Source organism: Stegastes partitus, unplaced genomic scaffold (genome assembly GCF_000690725.1).
Source record: "Stegastes partitus isolate 25-593 unplaced genomic scaffold, Stegastes_partitus-1.0.2 Scaffold185, whole genome shotgun sequence".
Classification (NCBI taxonomy): domain Eukaryota; kingdom Metazoa; phylum Chordata; class Actinopteri; family Pomacentridae; genus Stegastes; species Stegastes partitus.
In genome coordinates, this window is record NW_007577916.1 from 393,725 (window position 1) to 416,127 (window position 22,403).

At 45.7% G+C, this 22,403-nt stretch overlaps 2 protein-coding genes across 2 annotated transcripts in view; one reads left to right on the forward strand and one right to left on the reverse strand.

Annotated features, from left to right (window-relative positions):
- The window catches only part of prkcz (protein kinase C, zeta), a 108,608-nt gene extending 97,504 nt beyond the window's left edge, over positions 1-11,104 (forward strand). Inside the window, exons 17-18 of the mRNA XM_008280207.1 lie at positions 1,543-1,658; positions 8,034-11,104. Of these exons, the coding sequence (XP_008278429.1) occupies positions 1,543-1,658; positions 8,034-8,121 (204 nt within the window). The 3' untranslated portion in view covers positions 8,122-11,104. The remainder of the gene's footprint in view (positions 1-1,542; positions 1,659-8,033) is intronic.
- A 1,268-nt stretch (positions 11,105-12,372) lies between these two features.
- On the reverse strand, positions 12,373-19,070 carry si:ch73-70k4.1 (FA core complex associated protein 20). Its single transcript, XM_008280210.1, has 4 exons — positions 18,928-19,070; positions 16,423-16,570; positions 15,775-16,292; positions 12,373-13,244 (listed from the first exon to the last, which is right to left on the reverse strand). Exons 1-4 carry the CDS (start codon positions 19,068-19,070, stop codon positions 13,172-13,174), a joined length of 882 nt encoding a protein of 293 aa, XP_008278432.1. The 3' UTR covers positions 12,373-13,171.
- Positions 19,071-22,403: the final 3,333 nt, after the last annotated feature.

Genomic DNA, 22,403 nt, shown 5'->3' on the forward strand with positions numbered 1-22,403 from the left:
ACCTGAACACCAGTGAAAATGTCTGTGGGGTGATTGTAAACATGCTTTGTGAGAAGATATCCTCAGAGGTTCTTAGAAGTTGAAGTTTGCAGAAGAGAAGGAGACAGTCCATCAGCTGGATGTTCTGACACATGTACATACTGTAGAACTGTATAAAAACACACACTGGTGATCCTGACTGACCTAAAACAGGAAGTGTTTAGTCTGATTTAATGTCAGGTAGTGAGAAAATAAAAGGTTTTGTGTCATCATTAAATTCACTTTGACTTAATGAAATGATGTGACTGGATCACAGTCAGGCAGCACCAGGATCAGCCTTCAAAACCAAAGTGATTTACCTGTTTTATGCCTTCCCTAAACCTACGTACAGGCTGGTTTATAAAGAACAAGGAGACAATAAAAAACAACATGGAGAGAAAACCTGTGTACCTGTGGTCTCTGTCTGTGGCCATCTGACTTCATTGTGTTCTCAGAAAATGTCCTCAGAGCACATTTTAACAGGATGAGGGACCGATGTGAAACCATGGAAACAAACCAGACAAAAACTCTCCTGGCTGAATCACTCGGGCACAATTACTCTGCTGCCTCAACCTTCTCCATTCTCTTATTTTTCTCTCCCTCGTTCAGTCCCACCTTCCTCGCCACTGAGGAGTATAGCAACAAGGCGCCCATCTCTCCTGTAGCAACCGTGACTATATGGAAAAGCACAACAGTGCTTTAACATAGATTATAGAAGATAGATGTCGTGCGAGAAGTGAAACCAGCGCACAAGTGATTTATATCTGCATTCTTTCTGATGGCCAGCAGGGGGCGACTTCTCTGGTGGCCCAGTAGCATAGAAGTCAATGAGAAAATCGCCCGACTTCTCACCTCATTTATCATCCTAAATACTTTACATTGAATGGTTTCAATCATACGTTTGATGTCTCCTTCAATACAGAATGATGTTTCTCTTAAAAATGATATTTGCAGAAATAAATAGACGATGGAGGAGGATATACTCCAGAGCCTTGATGTTCGTACCGTACAGACGTGTCCTCAGGTTTTCAATCAGATCCACCCTCACTCATGACTTCCAGCTCAATAACTGAGACGGCAGCGGTCGAGGTCCAGTGATGGTCTCGACTTCAGAGCGGTAGTCCACAAACTAAAGCTGGCCGTATCCATCTGTCATACATTGTTTTAAAAAAAGAAATATTTCAGATTGAATGCTGCTCTCATTAAAGCAGAAGGAGGCAAACTAACCCTGATATGTTCTGAAAATCTTTGATATTTTTCACTGATTCAGCTTCTCACTCAAACTGTTAAAGTGATGTTCTGGTTTGGACTGAAACATTTTTAAACAAATTAAAATGGAAGCGTCTTCAGGTTGCAGGCTTATGGACTTTACTGCACACGGGCCAAACAGCTGCTTATTCAGATAAAACAAACAGTGTGAACATGAGGGAGGTCTGGCCCTGCTCTCCTCATGATATACTGTCTCCTACCGAGAAAACACTGTTGTTATACATAATAGATAATGATGTGTTTGTTTCTCATCAGCTGGAGAAGAAAGAGATGACGCCGCCCTTCAAACCTCAAATCTCTGACGAGTACGGCCTCGAAAACTTTGACACCCAGTTTACTAATGAACCAGTGCAGCTAACACCGGATGATGAGTAAGTACCGCTTCTCCAGCCGACATCGCTGCCTCCAGCACGGCCTTTCTGTCAATAATTTAAAACTTTATTTCAGGCAAACTACACACGTCTGTATGAAGGTGTGCTCGCACAGCCTTCAAGTTTGCAGAAGTTTTCCCGTTACAACAAGCATCATGTTGTTTTTGTGACTAAGCAGGTTGATACACGCTGATTAAAGACCACGTCTGCAGCAGCTTCTCCACTCAGCTACCTTCACTGTTTGCTCTCATCCAGACTCACAGCTGCTCAGAAAGTGGCAGCTAATGTTTCTGTACGTTCATGATGTCTCAGCGCCTGCCCGGGCTTCAGCTCGCGCTCCGATGGGTTCGTCCCCGCTTGTAAAAATGAGTGGGGCGAGCTGGTGTTAGCATTCTTAGTTTCATAGGTCCAGATGTGTTGGACTATCAAAAGCCACAGCAGCTGGCAGCTTCACAGCCTCAGAACCATTACAGTAACGTGCAGAGTGCTGAAGTCAAAGCCCAGACCTCATCAAAACCACGACAATACCGTGGTGTGAATATAAAGGCCCGGGCTGCTTTGAAGTGAGACAGTTCCCCGTCACACACACATCGCCACAATCATATTTCTGTCCTGACACCATCAGTCGCGGCTAAAAATTTACATTTTCTGAGAAAAAAATCTAAAGATTTCTCCCCCTGCAGACTAGAAAAATATGAAGAGCACATTTCAATTTCACTATTTTATTATATCGCCTCTCTTTGCCGGCTTTTTTCTGTGCTGCTTCTGCTATTTTATATCTTGCAAATGAAATTTAGTCTTTTGCTTTAGAATTCTGTAACAATGAATAAAACAGCATCCTAACGCAGCGCTGCACCGAGCGGTGCCGTCGCCACCGGACTAAACCGTGATTGGACTTGACAGGTGGAGATGTGTCCGGCTATAAAAAAGGTCCGTCCTGTCACGGTCGGACTGATGTCTAAGAAGAGCTCTCATTCAAAATGTATTTTCACACAAACGCTGGGTGCTGTGCCGTCTTCCCAGAAGACTTCTGCTTCCAATAAAGACAAACATCCCCCCATGAGTTCCCAACATTCACGTCTTTATCCATCAGGGACATTGTTTTGATTAATACAAACATGTAGCCTTCAGGATCTGACAAGAACCCTTGTTTAAGATTTAACTTTGGAGAGAAAAGGCTGAAGAGATCTGGCACAACAACAGACAGAACCGGCTCCACTGCTGCAGACTGTCTGAACACACGAGCGTGGCCTGTTTTCCTCTGTGCCGTCACAAAATGGATTCCATAAGGCTCTGGCAGGCCGTGCCAATAGATATTACCAGGCTTATGTTAGACAACATTGTCATTTAAATCCATGCTGGATTGATTGTTCAGGCTCCAGCATTTATATTTCTCCTGCAAAGCATTTATTGGACTGGTTGTAGCCGTTTCTCAGCAAACCTGCTGCTCAGAAGCAGAGGCTGAACTGACGGTTATATCCAGCGAGCACCTCGATCCACCAAATGGGTTCCTATCAGAATGAACAAATGACAACACGGCATATAGTGAGAAGCTTTTAAAATGTGACATTAATAAAAATAAGAAGAAGAAGAACTAAATGTTCATCTATGTGGTGGCAAATCATCGTCTTCATCCCATATGTGGAAATATGCAGCAAAGCATGTTATGTGTTGGATGAAGCGTTGGGATGCTGCCTGCGGTTCTCCTCTCTGTGGTTGACGTCACATCAAAACGTAGGAGGCTGAGGTGCATTTAACAGCATTTAACTGAACAAGTGATCGGTACCAGCTCGGTGCTCCACGTGGTTGATTGACCAGTGCCAGGCTAACTCTGCTAGCATGTAGCAGCTGACAACAACTGGTGCTCTAAAACCCTTTCCTGTGGTATCTATGACTGCAGCATAAAAACGTGTCCGTATCCTCTGAGCACAGCAGCAAAGGGTGTAAGATGGAGTGAGTTTGAAACAGATTAGGTCATGTGATCTACAGAGGAGGTGTTTGGTTCCAGTGAGCATGTGCAGACGGCGGATGTTAGGAGAACTTCAACATCCTGCTTTGGGGTGTTGGTCCATTCCATCCAGTGTTTGTCACTGGGTTTATGTCTCCAGCTGAGGGTGAGGTAGAAACCATCCTGAAACAGGAACAGTTAAGATGGTTGAAGACTGAAGCCTTCCTTTACATCTCAGCCTACATGGCTCGTTGTACAGGAGGCAGGATTCAGCCACACAACACACACGTTAGCGCTGCTGCAGTGTGACGTCCTAACTGTCTTTATAGGAAGGCAACAGACAGCACAGCATATGACCTTCTTTGGTCTTCAGCGTTGGGGTCAGAAGGTTTGAGTGGAGCTCACAAAGGTGGAATCGATGCTGTGTACAAACAGAGGTACGAACAATCAGGATGATAACATTATAGGTGGTGAACATATAAACAATGTGATGTGGGTGCTGCCAGACTGATGGGGACCTGCCTGACATGGCTCATAATTACGTGTACCTCCCACCACCCTCGACTTCAGCTGAAGCAGAATTAGGATTCATGCTGTCAGTAATTGGCATCATCACCACCGGCGCTGCAGCCTTGTTGACGACGCCATACTTAGTGGCCTTATTAAATGCCCATCATGTTCTGCACCCTTGACAGATGTCTTTGGGTAGCTGCCATCGCTCTCCCTCAGTCTGAAGGTGCTGCACACCTCTGCTGTTCACCAGACGTTGATCTTTAAGCCAGCCCCAGTGGATGAGCCTCGCAGCTCGCTCATTAAGGGGCTGCAGCGAGGCGGCTCTGAAACTCATCCCGGCTCATTTGTGACAGGGTTTGATGATGACGGGAGTCCGTGACAGACTTTTGGGGAGGCAGCTGTAGAAGAGGTGATGGTGGTGGTGGTGGTGGTGGGGGGAGACGAGTGGGAAAACAGGGTGGAGAGCACGCTGCCAGTTCAGTAGTGGAGATATCAACTTGGCATCAAACACCATGGCACATCAAAAGAAGACGCACGCCTCCTCCCTGCGTCTCGCACTTTATCTCCTCATCCCTTTCTCTTCCCTCTGTTACCAAGGAGAGGGGCTGACGTCGCCCACTCCCGCTAGGAGGGGGTGATGCAAAAAGCTCTCCAGTCTCCCCTCTCTCCCACTCACGACGGGCTTGGCATGAGAAGAAAGAGAAGTGAGAGCCGAGCAGGGAGAGAGAAGGGTAAACCCTCCATGTTAGAGATTTACATTGTGACATTAAAAACCAGGATTGCTGGGAGCCCTTGCCAGCACAGTGAGGGGAGGGCGAGAGAGGCTTTCGTTTTTCTGTGCCAGCTCCCCGTCTTAGAAAATGGCAGCCTCAGTCGGTGCCGGGGGAAGAACACTTTGGTCTTTTCTAACCTTGGTGGTTGAGTTTAGGGTGCTGCTGATTGTGACTACGGCCACAAGACCGCCGCAGTCCGCCTGCTAAACCTGTCGCTAATCCTCACCAGCAGACGCCGTGTTCAGGGGAACCATTCAGTCAACTAAAGTCTTACATGAAGACAGATTTGTCAGGGCGGCTCCTGTTGTCGGTGCACAGTCCTGACACGTATGAAGTATTGTTCTGACACTAAAGCGTCCAGGACTTGTAGTGATTGGATATCAGTTTAAAACACATCATTAAGTCACATTATGTTCTGTGTTCATCAACAAACGCTGAGAAAAAACACACGTACAGGACTTTTCACAATGAAAAATATAAAAACATCATTCATTCACAAATAAAAGCAAAGAAAGGAGATAGATGTGGTCTTTACTCTGTGAATCATCTGTTTATTCTGTTTATGCACCATAACCACCCCGTGCAGCCGACGCTTTCCTGAAACTCTACTTCAGTCTATTTCAGGCCTCTCTGCTGTTTTAACTTGGTCTCCTGCTGCTGTCGCCGTGTCTCTGCACACCTCCCAGATTTGCACCTATTTGCGTCTACTAATGTTCTCGCATCAACTTAATAACACAACTGTGCTGCTACTGAGATCTGCATCACACTCAGTCTGAGCACATCGTGACTAATCCAAACTGTCTGTCTCTGGCTGGATGAAGGCTGCAGTGAGCGCTGACTCTGAGCACTGATGTTAAAATCATGTCTTCGGTTGCCAAAAGCTTTCCAAATGTTCAAATGTTGATTTGCAGGACAAATTGTTTGCCTGTTTCTAAAACCTGTTGCTGTGTTCTCTGGGTGTCCTGTGCCGTCCCTCCTCGTCTTGTTCCATCTCTCTGTTCCCTCCTCTTTCCTCTCCTCGGCTCCTCATCCTGCATCTGGTAACGCTTTCAAGTCTGAAAAAACGCTGGTGGAGCTGTTTGCTTTGGTCACCTCCCAAACCTTCTCCCCTCTTTTTTCCTGAGTTCCTCTCTGTGGTCGTTCTTTGTGCCTCCCGGTTCTCCCTGGAACTCCAAAATAGAAAAAAACATTTTCTAAATCTAATTGTTGTCTTGTTGGTTGACCTCCTCCTACAGCGAGGGTGCTTCACATGAGATCAGATGGAGGAAAAATATTTGCTTCATCAATATTCTAGTCAGCACACTCAGAGAAAGACACTGTAGCGTTTCATTCACTTGTCCTGGTGCTCCATGTGGGTGGGATCTGCAACCTGTTCAGCGCCGCCGGTGGCCCTTAAAGTGAGCCTCCCACCCACCTGGTGGAGCAGGGCGACGACCGCTCAGCACACCTATTGTTTTAACTTCAAAGCCCTCCGTTCAGTGTCTGCAGGGAGAAAGCCTCTCGGCCTTTCTCAGCGAGAGGCCTCCTTTTTGGGTTTCAGTCCTTCGTCTCACACACACACACACACACACACACACACACACACACACACACACAGATGAGTAAACAGCCTGTTGCTGCAGGAGAAGAAGGCAGCAGTGTTGCTAAGGGAGTACATTTATTTTTACCCATCCACTCTGAGCCCACTATTTATGGGGTTCTGCTCCAGTTACCTGTGATTATGCCTTTGTTAATGGAAGCAGCACACTCAGGAAACAAAAAAAGCAGCGCGAGTTCCTCCAATGATTACTCCACACCGTGGGGTTTTTTATTTTTTCTGTCTCACTTGACATTTTGTACTGAAGGACACTATCTCACTGGGTTTCATGGATTTAATCCAGAAAGAAACGGACAAAGAAACATCTGCTCATCAGTTGTGTACCAACAGGAGCAGCAGGTACAGACCAGAAGAGTGTCTCTGCTGTCAAGTATGTCTTTAGAAGCTTGTAATCGCAGACATTTTAGTTAAAGATCTTCAAAACAGCAGTGAGCAGATGAGAACCATCGAGAACCAGCTGCTGTATAATTAAACTATGATGTTTGTGAAGACCAACCCTGAACCTGTGATCTGGTCATTCATGTCTGTGAAGATCCTCCGTCCTGCAGGTCATGTGGCAGACGCTTTTATCCAAAGCGACGTACATCTGAGAGTTCCTTGACGACGTTCCACCTCTCATCCAAGAGGTTGGGAGTAGTTGGGAGTTCCACATACTGATATCCTGAAGGAGACATTAACACCTGAGTTAAGGTTTCAATTGGAGTTTGTTGCTCCTCCCCCTCGTACTAACGACCCACATAACGAGGGGGGAGGAGCAACGAACCCCCAATTGAAACTCAGGTGTTAATGTCTCCTTCAGGATATCAGTATGTGGAACTCCCAACCAGTCAGTCAGAGCTGATGAAGCCTCTTGGATGAAGGTGGAACGTCTTCAAGGAACTCAAGCAGGTCCAGCTGCTACCATTAAGCTACGAGAACTAGCCATAAATGTTCCTCCTGAACGTCTTTATAAAGTCCAGCAACTGCATGCAAGCAGCAGCAGCTTCCAGCAATCACACTTCAGTTTCTGTCAGAATTGCGGTGGAGGTCTGGAGGTCTGAAGGTTGAGGGTTACTGATCAGGAGAGGAACACGACACCTTATTGTCCCTCTGCACTCTGAACATCTTAACAAGCTGCGAATGCTTAAAAATTGCTGTAACGTGTTTATATTGTGGCTTCTTCTTGTCCTCATACTGGTAGAAGCTAACATGTGGGGTTGAGGTGAACCAGGACTGATCGGTGCATCACCAACCAGCTACAGTTTAAAAACACGTCACAGGAAGTCTTTACCTCAGTGTCGGGAAAGTCAGAGCAAATCTGTCCGATCTGAGGGTGATAAGAAGCTTGCTGTCATTAGGAAGATCTCACCCTGATGTGCTTCTAAAACCTGAGCATGGCAGGATTTATTGAGCATTAAGCTCAATTTATCTTTGCCTCCTTTTTCTAGCAGAATCCGTGGTGACAGTGGACGTGAGAACAGCCGGGTTTGCTGCTAATAGCACTGTGCTCTGGGTTTGTGATGAAACAGCACCGTTAATTCTTCTCTCCATCTCCCTCTCCTCAGGGACGTCATCAAGAGAATAGACCAGTCAGAGTTTGAGGGATTTGAATACATCAACCCCCTGCTGCTATCCACAGAAGAGTCTGTATGAAGGAGAGGCCAGCTTCCTCCTTCGCCCACCTACTGTCTGTCCAAGCTGCCGTCTCAGCCAAAAAATCACTCGCAAGCCAACTCTGAAAGGCGAGGAAGAGGAGGAGGAAGAGTAAAGGACAACAGGGAGGACGAACTCACCCTCTGGACCTGTCAACAAGGCAAAGCAAACTGGAGCAGGGGAGAGTTTCCTTTCTGGATGATTCAGATTGTTTTGTTTGGGTACCAGACTCTACGAGGAAAACAGAGACAGCGGACTTCAGCGCTCCCCGTCGTCACGTTGTCTTTTTTTGTTCCTGCCTCGGCTTCATTTCTTTCCCCTCAGAACGTCCATCCTGGTGTCAAAGCGCGAACCAGCTTTGTGGTCTCAACGGAGAATCGTTTCATTCTGTGCCTGCCATCATGAACACGTCTCAGCCCGTCTCACGTCCCTGGATGAATATGACAGTTCTGATGAAGAACTTGAAATGATTTTATGTGCACTTTTTTTCTAAAAAAAAATAAGAAAAAAAAAGTTAATTTCTTTTTTTTCTATCTTGTAGGGGGGCGCGACGCCTCACACAAAACAAGAATGTACAATGACAAAGGAAAAGAATAAGTTATTATTGTGTATTATAATGTAGGTAGTGAATCCAGAATTGACGATGCCTTTTTATTGATGCAAGTGGCACATTTTCATCCATAACCACCACCTTTCTTTTTATTTTCTTTTATGATTTTCTTAAAATACGGGAGAGAACACTAACTGGGAGACAACTTTTTATTTAAGAAGTGCCTCAAAGATCAAATTAATTACCACGTCTCTGATTGCACTTATCTCTTATTGGACATTTCTTCACCCGTCATGGCTTCAGGAGGTGAAGCAGCTGAAGCTCGACTCTGCCTGGGTCCAAACTCCTCCAATTTGTAAAGGAATCAGTGTGTTTGGAGCCCAGTAGGCTGCCTCACTTCTGACAAGTGACTGGATCTTTTTATGTTTAATCAATCAATTAAAAAAAAAAATCAGTGTGCAACAAATAATTTCCAGTGTGTCACCAGAGCAGCATCTAAACACCAGATATGTCAGGAAGAGACACGATGCTCAGAGGCCAAGCTGGATGTAAAGATATCGAATAGCAAAGATTGTGTCCCACTTAGCAGGAGTTTCACCATCTATCAGTCTCAGATCATCATCAGGTGGGCGCTGAGCAGCAGGCGCCACACAGCAAACATGATATGAAGGTATATGAAGGTAAACTCGCTGCAGTCTGGCAGCTGTAGGAACACGTTCAGCACACCGGGCTCCAAAACAAAGCTTTCCATTGGCTACCACAGTGTGTTCAGGCTTCCTGGCTGAGCTTGGGTCCTTCCTCACCAGCTGCCACTGTGCCACCATCTGCAGCTGCTCACAAACACCACGTGACCTGCTGGTGGCGCTGCCTCGGCTCGTCTCCGTGTCCACCTCTGCACCGAGGCCGGTTCTGTCGGCGGCAGCTCAGTGCTGCTTCAACCGACTGGACGGTTCCTTCGGTCCACTTGAAATGTCATCAAGTGATATTTAAGTGTATTATTAATGTTGCTGCATTTCTAATGGACTGGACTATTGAGTCCAAAGGTTCTGATCACGCGGGCTGTGAACACCGACACCCATGTGAGCAGATGTGAGTACGCAGACGGCTGTGGTCCTCCAGGTGGAGGCAGGCAGGTGAGGGCTGCAGCCACCCTGACATGGACCAAGCACTTTGGAAGATGGACGGATTGATGCTTGGTCTTGCTTTTTAACTGTCTGGTTCTGAATGGTTCCAGTTTCAGCACACTGTCTTGCATTTAGACGCAATTCTTTTACAACAGGTTGTGATTTAAACTGGTGCAGTAGTTTTGTTAAGTAAAAAAAAAGTAAAACATGTTTCGATTCCCCAAACTAACGTATCAGCACAGAGTGCTGCTCGGTGTCGGCAGTACTGTCGGTACTGAACGGTGTTGAGTCGGGAGTCGTGATACCAGAAATGTGGTCGTCGGCTCCAACATCATTGACTTTCCACAATCTTCCATCAGTTCTTGTTACAGTTTGCTGTGGAGGTTGGTGTCACCTCTGAGTTTATTACCCAGGGTAACGACAGCCTGATGAACGGGCCGAGCTGTTCCTTCACTTCTATAAGCTCTGATTGATTCATCCAGACCAGAATACCCTCCTCCAGGAGCACAGTGGGCACAAACACAACAAGGAGCCACGAGTTTATTAGCAAACTGACGTTTTAGGCCATATATATATATTAACAGCCACCTGGACACACAGCAGACGACTCGTGTAACCTTGAGCTGTGGAAAGGTTCAGATCCAACACGCACTCCCGACACGTCTGAGAATATCAAGTACGATTAAAGCCACCAACAGAAGTCCTCTGAAGCGAGCTCAGCGTCGATCTCTGCATCTGTGTGCTTCCGAGGAAAGAAGAGCTCTCTATTGGCTGAGAATTATTTGATGAAATCTGACCCGTGCTAATTTGATAACCACATAATAGGATTAATTAGCTGATCCTGAGTCAAAGGGTCTCAATTAGCTGCAGGGCGAAGAAACAGATAGAGAGAGGAGAGATAATGAAGTAGTTTCACAGTCACCAATTAGTCCAACACACACACACACACACACAGAGCTAGATATCACTTCAACATTCGAGGAAGTTTCTCTTCCAGCCTCCCAAACTCAGCTCGTTTGCTGCATCGTATTAATGTCGTGTTTTTGTTGACCTTTTTTTACGCACTAGGTGATCCATTAGTGGCATTTTGTTTTTCTTGAGGGACCAATGGATGAACTGGGAGTCCTTGAATCCACATTACAGAACATTAAAGGCCATTCAAACACCACTAAAGAAATATTATTTAAAATGTATGAATTCAGACCATGGTTTTTTGGTTTAACATAATGCTGGTTGTATCTGCTCCATTTTGCTTTACCGCATCTTTGTAAATATGTGTAATTATTAAAAATGATACTGGTTTTCCGTGCACCGAGTCCTTCTCCTTTTTTTTTTGCAGACGACGGCAGTAAAATCTTTGCAGATGCTTCAGTTTTGTAGGCGGCTCGCCTGGGAACAGGCTGCACGCTGCAGCACATCCTCTGATCACCACTTACTCTGCTCATACAACCCGAGAGGAGAAGGTAATTAACCCATATTCATCATCTGACGTCATCTTCCGTGTTTATTCCAAACAGAGAGAATAAAGTGTTTATGAGAATATTTAAAAACCTGCAGTGGAGTGCTGGACTGATTTCATCAGCTCAGTCACAATCAGTGAACTTCAGGCCAGTGAGCACGTCCACCCTGGTCTTCACCGTGTGCAGTTTGACAAGCGTGTTTGGAGGAAGACTGAAACCTGTTTAAATTGATCAACTTTAATGTTTTTACAGGAGAGAAACTGCCACCAGACAAACCTGACCAGGTTACATGGAAATGATTTAACAACCAGAACAACAGAGCTGTATTTTTAATACATGTGAGGAAACTCAGAAGATCAGACGGTCAGTATCAGGTCCGTACCGAGCTGGATTCTGGACAGCGTTAGCAGAGCTTAGCACACAGATATCGATCAGAAAGTTCAGAGACTGTACCGATGAAAGTGGCCACCGGCTCCTTCCTGGGAGTTTCTTTGTGCAGTGATTCGGTTCTTGCAGCACTTGTGCAGCACCGGTACCGCTCCCTGGAAGTCCGGTTATGTAAGCACGTCAGGTGCTGTCTGCAGGTGTCAAACCTTCAGCGTGGATTTCATTTTTAGGAGGAAGAAGCCGACAGGGAGCCAAATCCAGAACATAAGGCAGGTGGAGAACAGCAGTTTGATTGTTGTGGCCAAAAAAGTCCAGCAGTCTCATTTCACCGTGACCGACACTCAGCACACCAGAACACTGACACGTCGTCACCCTGCAGCTCATTTGCACCGATGTTCTCCCTCAGACGCCTCAGGATGCTCCAGGAGAACCCTGCCTTGACAGTCTGGCGCTGGAGGACTATTTCATGGTGCACCTGACATGAGAGTCCACCTGTAGTCTGCAGCTCCACTGTTGTTCTGTCAGTGGTAGCTGCAGACCATCGCTGGTGATGATCCTCAACATGAAGGTTGGACGACGCCAGCTGTTGACCGACAGAACAGGAGGTTTTCTTTTCTGTTCCAGTTTTAGGTCCAATGACAAATCCCAGGTATGGACACATCCTGACTCATGACTGTCATTGTTTACGTCTGTTGCATTCATAAACGTTGCAGGTGGACCACGAACAGTCTCTGAACTTTCTGCTCGTACAAACTAGAATCAGGGAATAAACAGCTTGCCTGGCTCAAAGTCAGAAGAACGCTTCTGCAGTCACAGGAAACATAAGAGTGTCGTCATGACATAGGAAGTGGAGTGTGGAATAAGCTAACATCGGCAGGCAGCTGACCAGCAGAAACTATGAACGTTAGCTTGTTTTGCTCTTTTTATTTTGTTAATAAAAACGTGAACATTTCCAAGAGAATCGTGAACCCTAGACGTGAACAGGATTGTGTCATCGTCTCGCTGTAAGACATCGCTGGCTCTGAACGTCCACACGTCATAAAGAGGTGTTCACATGTTCACTCCTCTCCTCTGGTCGTATCTTTCACACACAAATCCATTTCTGGTTTCATCTCCCGGAGCGTGATGAGGGCTGGACGGTCTGTTAGTCAGAAGAGCCTCTTGACCAGCTGAAGGCATCAGAGGCCATGTGGACCGGTTCTGGCAGAGTAGAAATCTGGGATCTTAAGTCTGGAGTTGAAAAGAATGAATTGAGGAATGATGGAGGAGTCTGACCAAGCTGCCCAGGTAGCTCCAGAGTAAACGTCTTAGTACCTTCCCATCCTCCATCACTTTACACAGAACAGGTGAGCATCCTTGTTATCTCACCTTGTACCTCCCAGACTCCAGTCTGTGTAACGGTAATGGACGGGGGGGTTATTTGCATGAGCTGCTCTCAGGGTGTGTCCTGCTCCATCTGATATGATCCTGAGCGTGCGGGGCATCTGGGCAGCTTGTAGCTCGTGGACAGCAGCCAGCGTCCTGTCGACTCACCAGGTCATGTCCACGTTCAACTCCGACAGACACTGGGCCAGGTGGCCGTCACAGTCCATCTGGGTGAACCTGGAGAGACGGGAACACAGAACAGACAATGAACACACTCAGTGTGTGATTAGTACAAACTGATGCATACAGTCTGTGCCGGTCAATCCAAAGTCAGCCACACATCCTTTACTCGGCTTCTGATGTGAACATGACAGGTTTACACAGACTGGATGTACATTCTGGTACCAACACCGGGAGGTTTTCTTCCTGCAGAACAAAGCTTTTTAACCAGAGTCTGTCCTTCACTAACAAACTGGACTTTACATCATGAAAACAAAGCCGGTTATTAGAAACCAAATGTCCACATGGAAGTGACGTGTGAGGACCTGCTGTGATTTCTGCTGAGTGGACTAAAGATGGACATCATGAAGCCAAAACATGTCAGTGGCCTCCTGATGGTTGAGGTAGTTCTCAGGTGTCTAACCTGTACTGCTGATTGACCTGTAAGTCATAAATACAACATGATCCATATACTTCTGATTGTTTGTCTGATGTATGTCGTCCTGACCGGCACACCTCATACATGCTGAACTGCAGCCTTTGTCATTCACTAACTGCAGTGATTCAAGTTGTGGTTTTGATTGGACACAGACCTACAAGCAGATGAGCACATGAGAGGTGTGTGAGTAAAAGCAGAAGCTGAGGCCATCCCTCCTTTGTTTCCAGTCACAGAGAGGTGATCACTGTTCCTGCAGCAGAATGGGAGCTGGTTGTGTAGCTCAGCCAACGTACACAGAGTCTGGCTCAACGGGCACCGGGTCAGACCAGGACCCGGCCGGCAGCAGCACAAAGACAACGCTGTTCACACAGTCGTCTACGTCACCTCCTGTTTCCACCAGGGATGTCCCAGTCCAGTCTCTGTGGCCCTGATACCAGACCTCTGGACTCACGCTCACATTTCCATATTTCCTAATTGATGTTAAGTGGCTGCTTCTGGTATTATCCAAGTTTCAAATGTGTGATCGGGCCTGAAGTCCCACGACACTCCTAGACGAGTACGAAAACTAATGTTTGTGTTGTTGTGTCACATCTGGGGCTTCAGATGTCAGGCAGCCACTCGTCCCTGCTGTAAGTCCATGTACTGTCGTCTCCGTCCAGCTGTGGACTCATCACACACACATCTGTGCGTTCTATCATTACAGATGTGTGCATGTGGACACATTCCCAACATGCACTGGAAAACAGCAATAAGAAGAGGTCCTTGCTGTTTCTGGATGGACAACATGGAAAAGACAAAACGAAAACCAGGTCCAGACTTTGAACAAGACCCAGGCCAAGTATCCTGGCATACATATGGAGCAGGGACCTGGAGAACCTTTGGCATTTCAGGCACGTGCACAGCTTGTGTGCAAACAGTCTGCAAAAGGCTCAGATTTCAGCCAGCATCAGCATGCTTTTCCAAACAGTCTGATTAATGGCTGCGATTAAAAATATTTTAAAAATCAATAACTCATCCTTATCAGCATCCACAGGTGCAATATGAAGCTAAATGTGAAACCTGCTGCAGCTCCATCATGTTCCTGTGACAGTAAACCAAACAGACAAACTTCTGTATCCTTATGCTGTGTTCTAGCAGAGCAGCAGAAAGAGGAAACTGCCCCGATCAGGTCCAACTGCAGCTTACAGCGATGCCTAATGAGCGACACAGAGTGCTGGTATGTGTGGCTTTGGGTTGTCGCATTGATTTTACGTGACGAACCAACACAAAGGACGGCCGTGTCGTGGTAGGTTTGCAGTTGAACAGTGGATTGAACAGCGCTCCATGACATGTCTAAAGCTTGGGATGTGTTTCTAGAACCTAACCCTGCTTTAAACTTCTCCACTACTTTATCCCGGCCTGTCTGGTGTGTTCCTTAGTCGACATGATGCTGTTTGTTCACTAATGTTGTCTAACAAACCTCTGAGGCCGTCACAGAACAGCTGTATTTATACTGAGACACACAGTTGTACACACAGGTGGACTCTATTTACTAGTCAGGTGACCTCTGAAGGCAGTTGGTTGACTGGATGTTATTTACCGTCAGAGTAAAGGGGCTGATCACATGTGCACGCCACACTTCAGATCTTTATCTGTAAAAAATCTTTAACGCCACATATCGTTCTCCCTCCACAACCATTCACTACTTTGTGTTGATCTATCACGTATAGTCCCAATAAAACAGATTTAGGTTTGTGCTTGTGACATGACAACATGTGGAAAAGTTCAAGGGGTACGAAGACTTCTGCAAAGCATCATGGGACGCTTTCTCTTGGTTGCTAAACTTTCGGTGCTCTTTGCTCGCCAACAGGAAACGGACAAAAGGCCAAGTGGCTGCGTCCTCCACCACCTGCTGCCTCACGCAGGTACGCATGTCTGCTGCCTTATTGGTTAATATGTTTTTAATTGTTTTAGTTATTAATGGCAATCAATCAATTATTTAATTCATCATTAGCTTTCCTAGTGGGAGCACAAGATTAACAGAAATAGTTGAATTTGAAGTTGCATTGACAGACAGAGTCTCTGTAGACTCCAGTGAACTAAACCAACACAGCTGAGGGAAGTTCTTACCCGTCAGGGAACAGCTGCAGGCACATGGGGCAGCTCTGCAGCACTCCCACTCCTCCACTCCTCTGCACCGCTTCTCCTTCTTCACCCTCCGTCACCTCCTCTGTATTTCCACCCTCCTCCTGCAGCGGAGCTCGGCTGTCAGATACGCTCACAAGCTGCCTGCTGACTGGTCCAGGCTCTTCTTCTGGTTCTCCTCCTGTCGTTCCTTCTCCTCCTCCATCTCTGGAGGGTCCAGCCGATGGTGTTGCCTCGTCCTGCCTGTGAAGGGACGACTGCTGTCTGTTGCTCACGTGTTGAGGAGATGCTGCCCTGTTGTCGGGACTCTGGCGGCTGGAAGAGAACAGCTGTTGATCAGGTGGATGTGGTGCAGGTTTGGTCTGTGCTGAGGGGTCTTGTTGGGAGGAGCCGAGAGAACGTGGGCTTGATGGAACCCCTGGAGAAGGTGCAGAGGGCTCAGGAAAGGCAGGAACCTGACTGTTGAGGTCACACCACAGCACTTCATCCACCCTCAGAGCTCTCTAAAGAAACATGGATGCAACTTTAAACATTATGAAAACAAGGACAGCACAGAAACAATAATACTAACCCTACAAACGTCTTGTCTTATCACGTTCACTACAGGTGCTGCTGTGTAGAGCCATAACATACCACTGCAGACGGACGTGGCAGATCAGAAACCGGGTCCCAGTGCTGGTTTTCTAGGTAGGGCAGAGCAGACGTCAGCGTGGACGCCCAGAGGCCGTCCACAGCAGGCAGCGGCTGAGTGTTCCACCACGATGCTGCAGGAACCGCTGACCTGTAGACCAGATAGCACACACAGAACGTTCCACATAACCACCACTGTTCTCCTCAGTCCTCATCCAGCATGTGTCTGAATGGAACATGCTGGATTGTAAATGTGGTACATAACAACAGTGTTAATATCCCAGTCTATCCCATCTGACTCAGGGTGAAGGCAGGTTCACCTGGACAGGTAACCAGTCTATCACAGGGCTACACTTAGAGACAGACAACCAAGCACACTCACATTCACACCTACGGACAATTTACAATCACCAATTAACCTCAGCATGTTTCTGGACTGTGGGAGGAAGCCGGAGAACCCGGAGAGAACCCACGCTGCACGGGGAGAACATGGAGACTCCACGCAGGAAGATCCCGGGTGTCCTCACCGGGACGCCAACCAGCGACCTTCCAGCTGTGAGGCCACGGTGCTAACCACTGATCCACCTGCAGCCCTGGTCGTTTCCAATCAATTGGAATTTTTTCTAAAAAAATATTTTTTTTCAGCTTGAATGTAGTCTTGAACTAAGCTATAATGTGCTTCTGCAGATCGTAGCACAACAGCTCTGCTATAGATCTGATCTTTGTCTTGCTCATAATGTTCCACTTTAAAGGACACTGTGTCAGAGTTGACAGTCGGGCTGGTCTTGTCTGTGCCTCGTTGCATCCTGTCCTAGTTTTGATGGTGTGGTTCTGCAGATGCAGGTGATGGAATCACTTGTCAGCCACACCAGAGTGTAAAGTTTCCGGTGGGCGCTGACATTTTGATCTTTGCATCACAAAAAAAAGCTAAAAATCAACAACACAAAACTCAAAGTGAAAACCTGATTATGTGACTCAGCTCCGGCTCGCTGTCGCTTTGTTTATCGCTTTTATTCATGAAATCATTCTTGACCTTTTTTGATGCGCCGGTTTTTCCCAGTTTCATATTTTTACTGAAAGTGCAGCTTGAGCTGTCCTCGTCCAGACGGGGCCTTTTGAGTGAGGAAATAAAAAATCAGTTCTGCTGATCATCTGACTCAAATGCAAACCATTTCTGTACATGACTCTTGATGGGGTTTGTTTTTTTCAGACTTGTGACTGTGTCTGCGCTCACCACCGCCATCCTACATGTTATTGTATGGTATCTCCTGCACCTACAACGTCTAGGGTACCATGGATACTGAGGACATTATAGAACAAAAGGTTCCCTCATGTTGTCAGAATATTGGATCAATCTGGTCGTGAAGAAACTGAAGCTGTCTCTACACAGAAAGCATCTCAGCTGCTTCATCAAGACAATCGGCTGCCTCTGGTTTCTACATGAGGCTGTTTTGTTTCTTGTTTTTTTTAATTAGTATAGGTCACTAAAAAAGTAGTTGCAGGAGAAAGACTGTTGTTGCGTTATTTTTCATCATAGTGAACTGCAGTACACTTGGTCCAATGATCTTCAAGCCTCAGCATCCCTTCAAGAGCATGGATGACTTCATCATCGCTCTGAAAATGGCGACCAAGCAAATGAGACAGTTTTAGATGGTGTAGGATGAGTCAGGTGTACGGAGCAACAGTTCAGAATCACATTTGGCTGTCTCGCCTCCTGTGCTGCGTGTATTTAAGGCTTTATAGTCTTCAGTTATGCCCCTACACGGGAGTCAGGCCCCTGGTTTCCAGGTTAGGCCGAGAACTCCTTGAAGCACCTTCGTACATTCCAGGGTGCACGTTGGCCAGCAGAGCATCTCGTCTCATGTCGTCTTCCAGCTCAACAACCTGACAGCTACCTGTGAAACCACCAGGACGGCCTCGGCTCAGCGACTAAATAGCACGCTATGTTGGTGGATCAGACTATTTGTTTTCTTCTTAATATCAGCTTCAGCAACACTTTTAAAATGAGTTTTGACTTATTTCAGTTCTTATTTCTGTCATTTATTTGGCTTTAGGCTCTGATGTATAATGTTTCTGTATCTCATGTCAGCTTCTGATCACAGACACTACATTAGAATATATTTTTAAATGATTATGATGATTGTTTTTTTTTCTTTTTCCTTTAAATCAATCATCTAGACGGGCAGGTGAATGAACATAAAACGATCCTGTGGCTCTGAGGACATGATCTACATCCATGTTTATAGTTATAAAAATATATAGATTTTTAAAACACACCCATAACTCTGCATGCAGCACTGACATAAACCCTGAACTGTCTCTGGTCCTGTTCTGATGAGTAACAACACATTACTAACATCACAGCTGTAGGATGTTAACGGAGGTTCTGGAGTTTCTCCTCCTCAGTGTTTTATTAAAGCCTCTAACAGTGAACAACCTCCTGCAGCTCTGATCGCTGCTCTGACTTTAACGTGAGGGTTACCGGATTACCGGTTACCGGAGCCTCACCCGGCGGGCTTCGCTGCGCTGCTACCGGGAAACAGCGCCGTCGGGCCGCTCCTCGGTGTCTGTCTGACACATGCCTCTGACTGGAGCTCCTCCACGGAGGACTTCTTTCTTTTGAGTTTGGTCCTCGGGTGACTTTCTGTCATGTCGTCTCATCGCTTTTCACAGCAGTTTCTAAATCCCGCGCCAGCGCGACTCACCGGGACTTCCTTATTCCGAACCCTGACGTCATTTGACTTCCTCCAATCAGAAGTTTTTCTGGTCTGCCAGGAAAGAATTCTGTCCAATCAAGTTGAACTGTGGAGATACGATAAACGGCGAAGAACAAAATAATAACAATAATTTTTAAAAAAATAAATAAATAAATAAACTGAGAAGAATAAGATAATAATAATAATAATAATAATAATAATAATAATAATAATAAATGGAGAAGAATAACTTCTGCGTGTTTTTAGCTCATATTTATTTCTGGATAGAGGTGGATTTGAGGTGAATTCTCTCTCTAATGAAAGGAGGGTTTCTCAGTACTCATGGCTGCACTTCATTGTAAACTCCACGTAGCCAACTGGTCACTATTGTACTATTTATTTCAATAAATTTGAATTTCCTGGGAAAGAATGCTGTGTCTGCAGTAAACACCTCCTTCCATGGTGTGTTCTGTCCACGTCAGACTAGAAGGGAATCCAGATTATGGTTGCATTCCAAATTTCTTATTTCTCTTTTTTCTTTCAGGACGTACTTCAGCTGTCCTGACCCAATAGGTTCTGTTTCATACAGAATGCATTCATTTTGCACAAACTGCATCATCATAATATCGTGCCTTAATGTTGCTCATATGTCTGTGGTAGTCTGCAGTGCAAAATGAGCTGTTATCCCTCTGTGTGCTCTTTTTAATACTTGTGTGAGACACTGTGACGTAACTGTGCAGACAACTGTAGGTCAGACTGGCCAGAAAAGCATGCTGGCTGCTTATTACAAAATGCAACTGGATGCAGTGGGACATCCTGGTACCCTGCATCTGATAAACAGTAACCACTTGCTAGCAGAATAGAACTGAGTACATTTATTGCAATTTGAAGGAAATTGGCCAAAATTTTTTTACTAAGTCTGACACAGTAGTCATTTCTGGGTCCAGACTCTCCCTCACAGCCCAGAAGCAGACAAAGACTGAGGTACCATCAAGAGTCCAAAGGGTTCTGTGTTCAGGCAATGATGCAAAAACCAATGTGCCTGGGAGGCTGACGTGCCCAACGTGAGTTCTAAAAAGTTTAACTTGACGGCTGAGAGATGTGCTATAAAAGAATGGTACTAACAAAAGGCTGTAGGTTATGAAGTGATGATCACCAGGTTGAAACTGGATTTAAACAGCTGCCTCCTACTGTGTATTAAAGGAGAAATCTGGTTTATTCCAAACTGGTGTGTTACCCATTAATGTGGCTGTTGTGACTCAATGGGTCCACTTTGTACTTCCCACCACTGTTGTAGAGATTCATAGAAAACAAGGACTTATCCACCTTTTGCTTATTGTATGGAGAGTAGAACACGAGGGACTGCATGAAAGACATGTGGGAACTACAAAACCTTTCCTATTAACCCTACATCTTCATCCACCAGTCTGTTTACATGTGCGAGGCTGGCTTTTTGGAAACTCAGCAGCTAGATGCAATAAGGGATTACCCCGTGGACCAGTACAAGGACATTGCAAGTCATTTCAGAATTATGGTCAGCTGTATTATTGGAGTCCACACAGGAGGAACTAAACTAAATGGAAGACGAAGAACATGGTATCTGTTCATTCTTCTCTCCACAAAATCATTGCATAGCATGTAAAATACAGTTTCCAATGTATTGAAATCACACCTTTCTGTTTGGTTTTGAGTTTAAGAATAAAACAACACGACGAGCCTGACTCGTCTGCTCGTTCCTCCAGCCTTGTACTGTTTGATTGAATCACCTCACTTCTAATGCATGATAATATTATGTCAGCCCAGCACACGGATTTCTACTCAGTGCACCGTAAAGAAGGTTACATCATGCAAGTATGCTAACGGTAATGACGATACTTTGTTCTCTCTGCTAGGACACATATAAAGTGGAAAGTTGAAGTCATATAATAATGGTGGGACTTTCTGAGCTTTTTAAGCTTTTGGCCAGAAGAGAGGGACCAACGGAGAGCGGCTACAATTATGCAGTGGAAAAAGACAAGGGAAACCTGGACTGAATAGAAGAAAAAGAAAAGAGAGGAAAGAGAAGTGCATTATTTACAAGAGTGGAAAACAGCAATATGGGAAAACCTACTGCTTTGAAATAAGGTGAGAGCTGGTGCTTCAGAAGACGAGTACTGCAGAAGGACTGCTGCTGAACTGCTGACTTTGGCCAGTCAGTTTTTTTCTACCTCAACCACAAGCAGGGGAGACACACAAAAGCAGAGCAGTGGGCCAGGCCTGTGGTACAGAGTGCGACTCTGGGAAAAAGCAACCCGGCGCCTGGAAAGAAACGTTATGTCACCCATCCCACGTGATGCTGTGTTGTGCTCTGCTGTCATGGCGACAGCAAAGATGCCTTAGAAGCAGCCCAAACTGCTTCAGTTAGAGAAACACACCAACAGTTTCGGAGGTTCCACTCAGCTTTGTTTGTGGAGTGATGAGAACCTCGATACAACGGTACACGACTGTAGTCAGGTGAAAGATCGGCTTTTACAGATTTCTATAGCTACTTCTTTACTTATTAGATTCTCTTTAGTCCATGTGTCACATTAAGCCATAAGAAGCTCCATCTACTGAGTCCTCATCCAGGTTAAGTTCATCTCGATCAGTTTGTCTTTATTAGTGTTATTTCTATAAGCTTTTGTTTACCTGGAGGACTCCAACTCAGTGCAACCTTTGGAGTTCAATCTGCCTGGAACACGTGGCTCAAGCATCGTAGCCAAGCTCGCTGTATTTCAGCGATGACGTCTTGATTCTCGGTTTCCTGCATAATTTCAGGGAAGCGATCTTGCTACGCCTGAGCATCCAGTCTCTCAGGGATGTGCTGAGTTGTAAAACCATAACCGTATATCTTTTTAGCTTATTATTAATCATTATCACAGAGCTTACATGAAACATAGAATAACTTTTGAGTCTGCATCTGACTTTATGTAAAGCATATAACACAGGTTAGAAAATCAAAATGTGGTAAATTCATCAGGCTAACTTAACTAGCCTTTATGCAATCAAGCAGTTTGATGACCTGTTCTGTAGCTGTGAAACAGTCACAGCATCAGGCTTTAGCTTAGCATAAACATTTTGCATCTTATTCATGAACACAGATGACGTAGTTCGCTTTCCTTATGGGCATGATTTTAGGAAAGACATTTTCTGTCAGTACTCTGACCACACACTGTTAGAACTTATCCAGCTCAGCCTTGCTGCTGTGAAAGACTCAAAGAGTTGACAGGCCATTTATTTACACATTTTTTGCATTATATTTTGTATTGT

Excerpts from the sequence above, each read along its gene's own strand:
- si:ch73-70k4.1 (XM_008280210.1), bottom strand. The coding sequence starts at position 19,070 with ATGACAGAAAGTCACCCGAGGACCAAACTCAAAAGAAAGAAGTCCTCC. Across the intron at positions 16,293-16,422 it reads TGCCACGTCCGTCTGCAGTG|AGAGCTCTGAGGGTGGATGA; the intron begins GTATGTTATGGC and ends ATGTTTCTTTAG. Across the intron at positions 13,245-15,774 it reads CTGCAGCTGTTCCCTGACGG|GTTCACCCAGATGGACTGTG; the intron begins GTAAGAACTTCC and ends CCGTCTCTCCAG.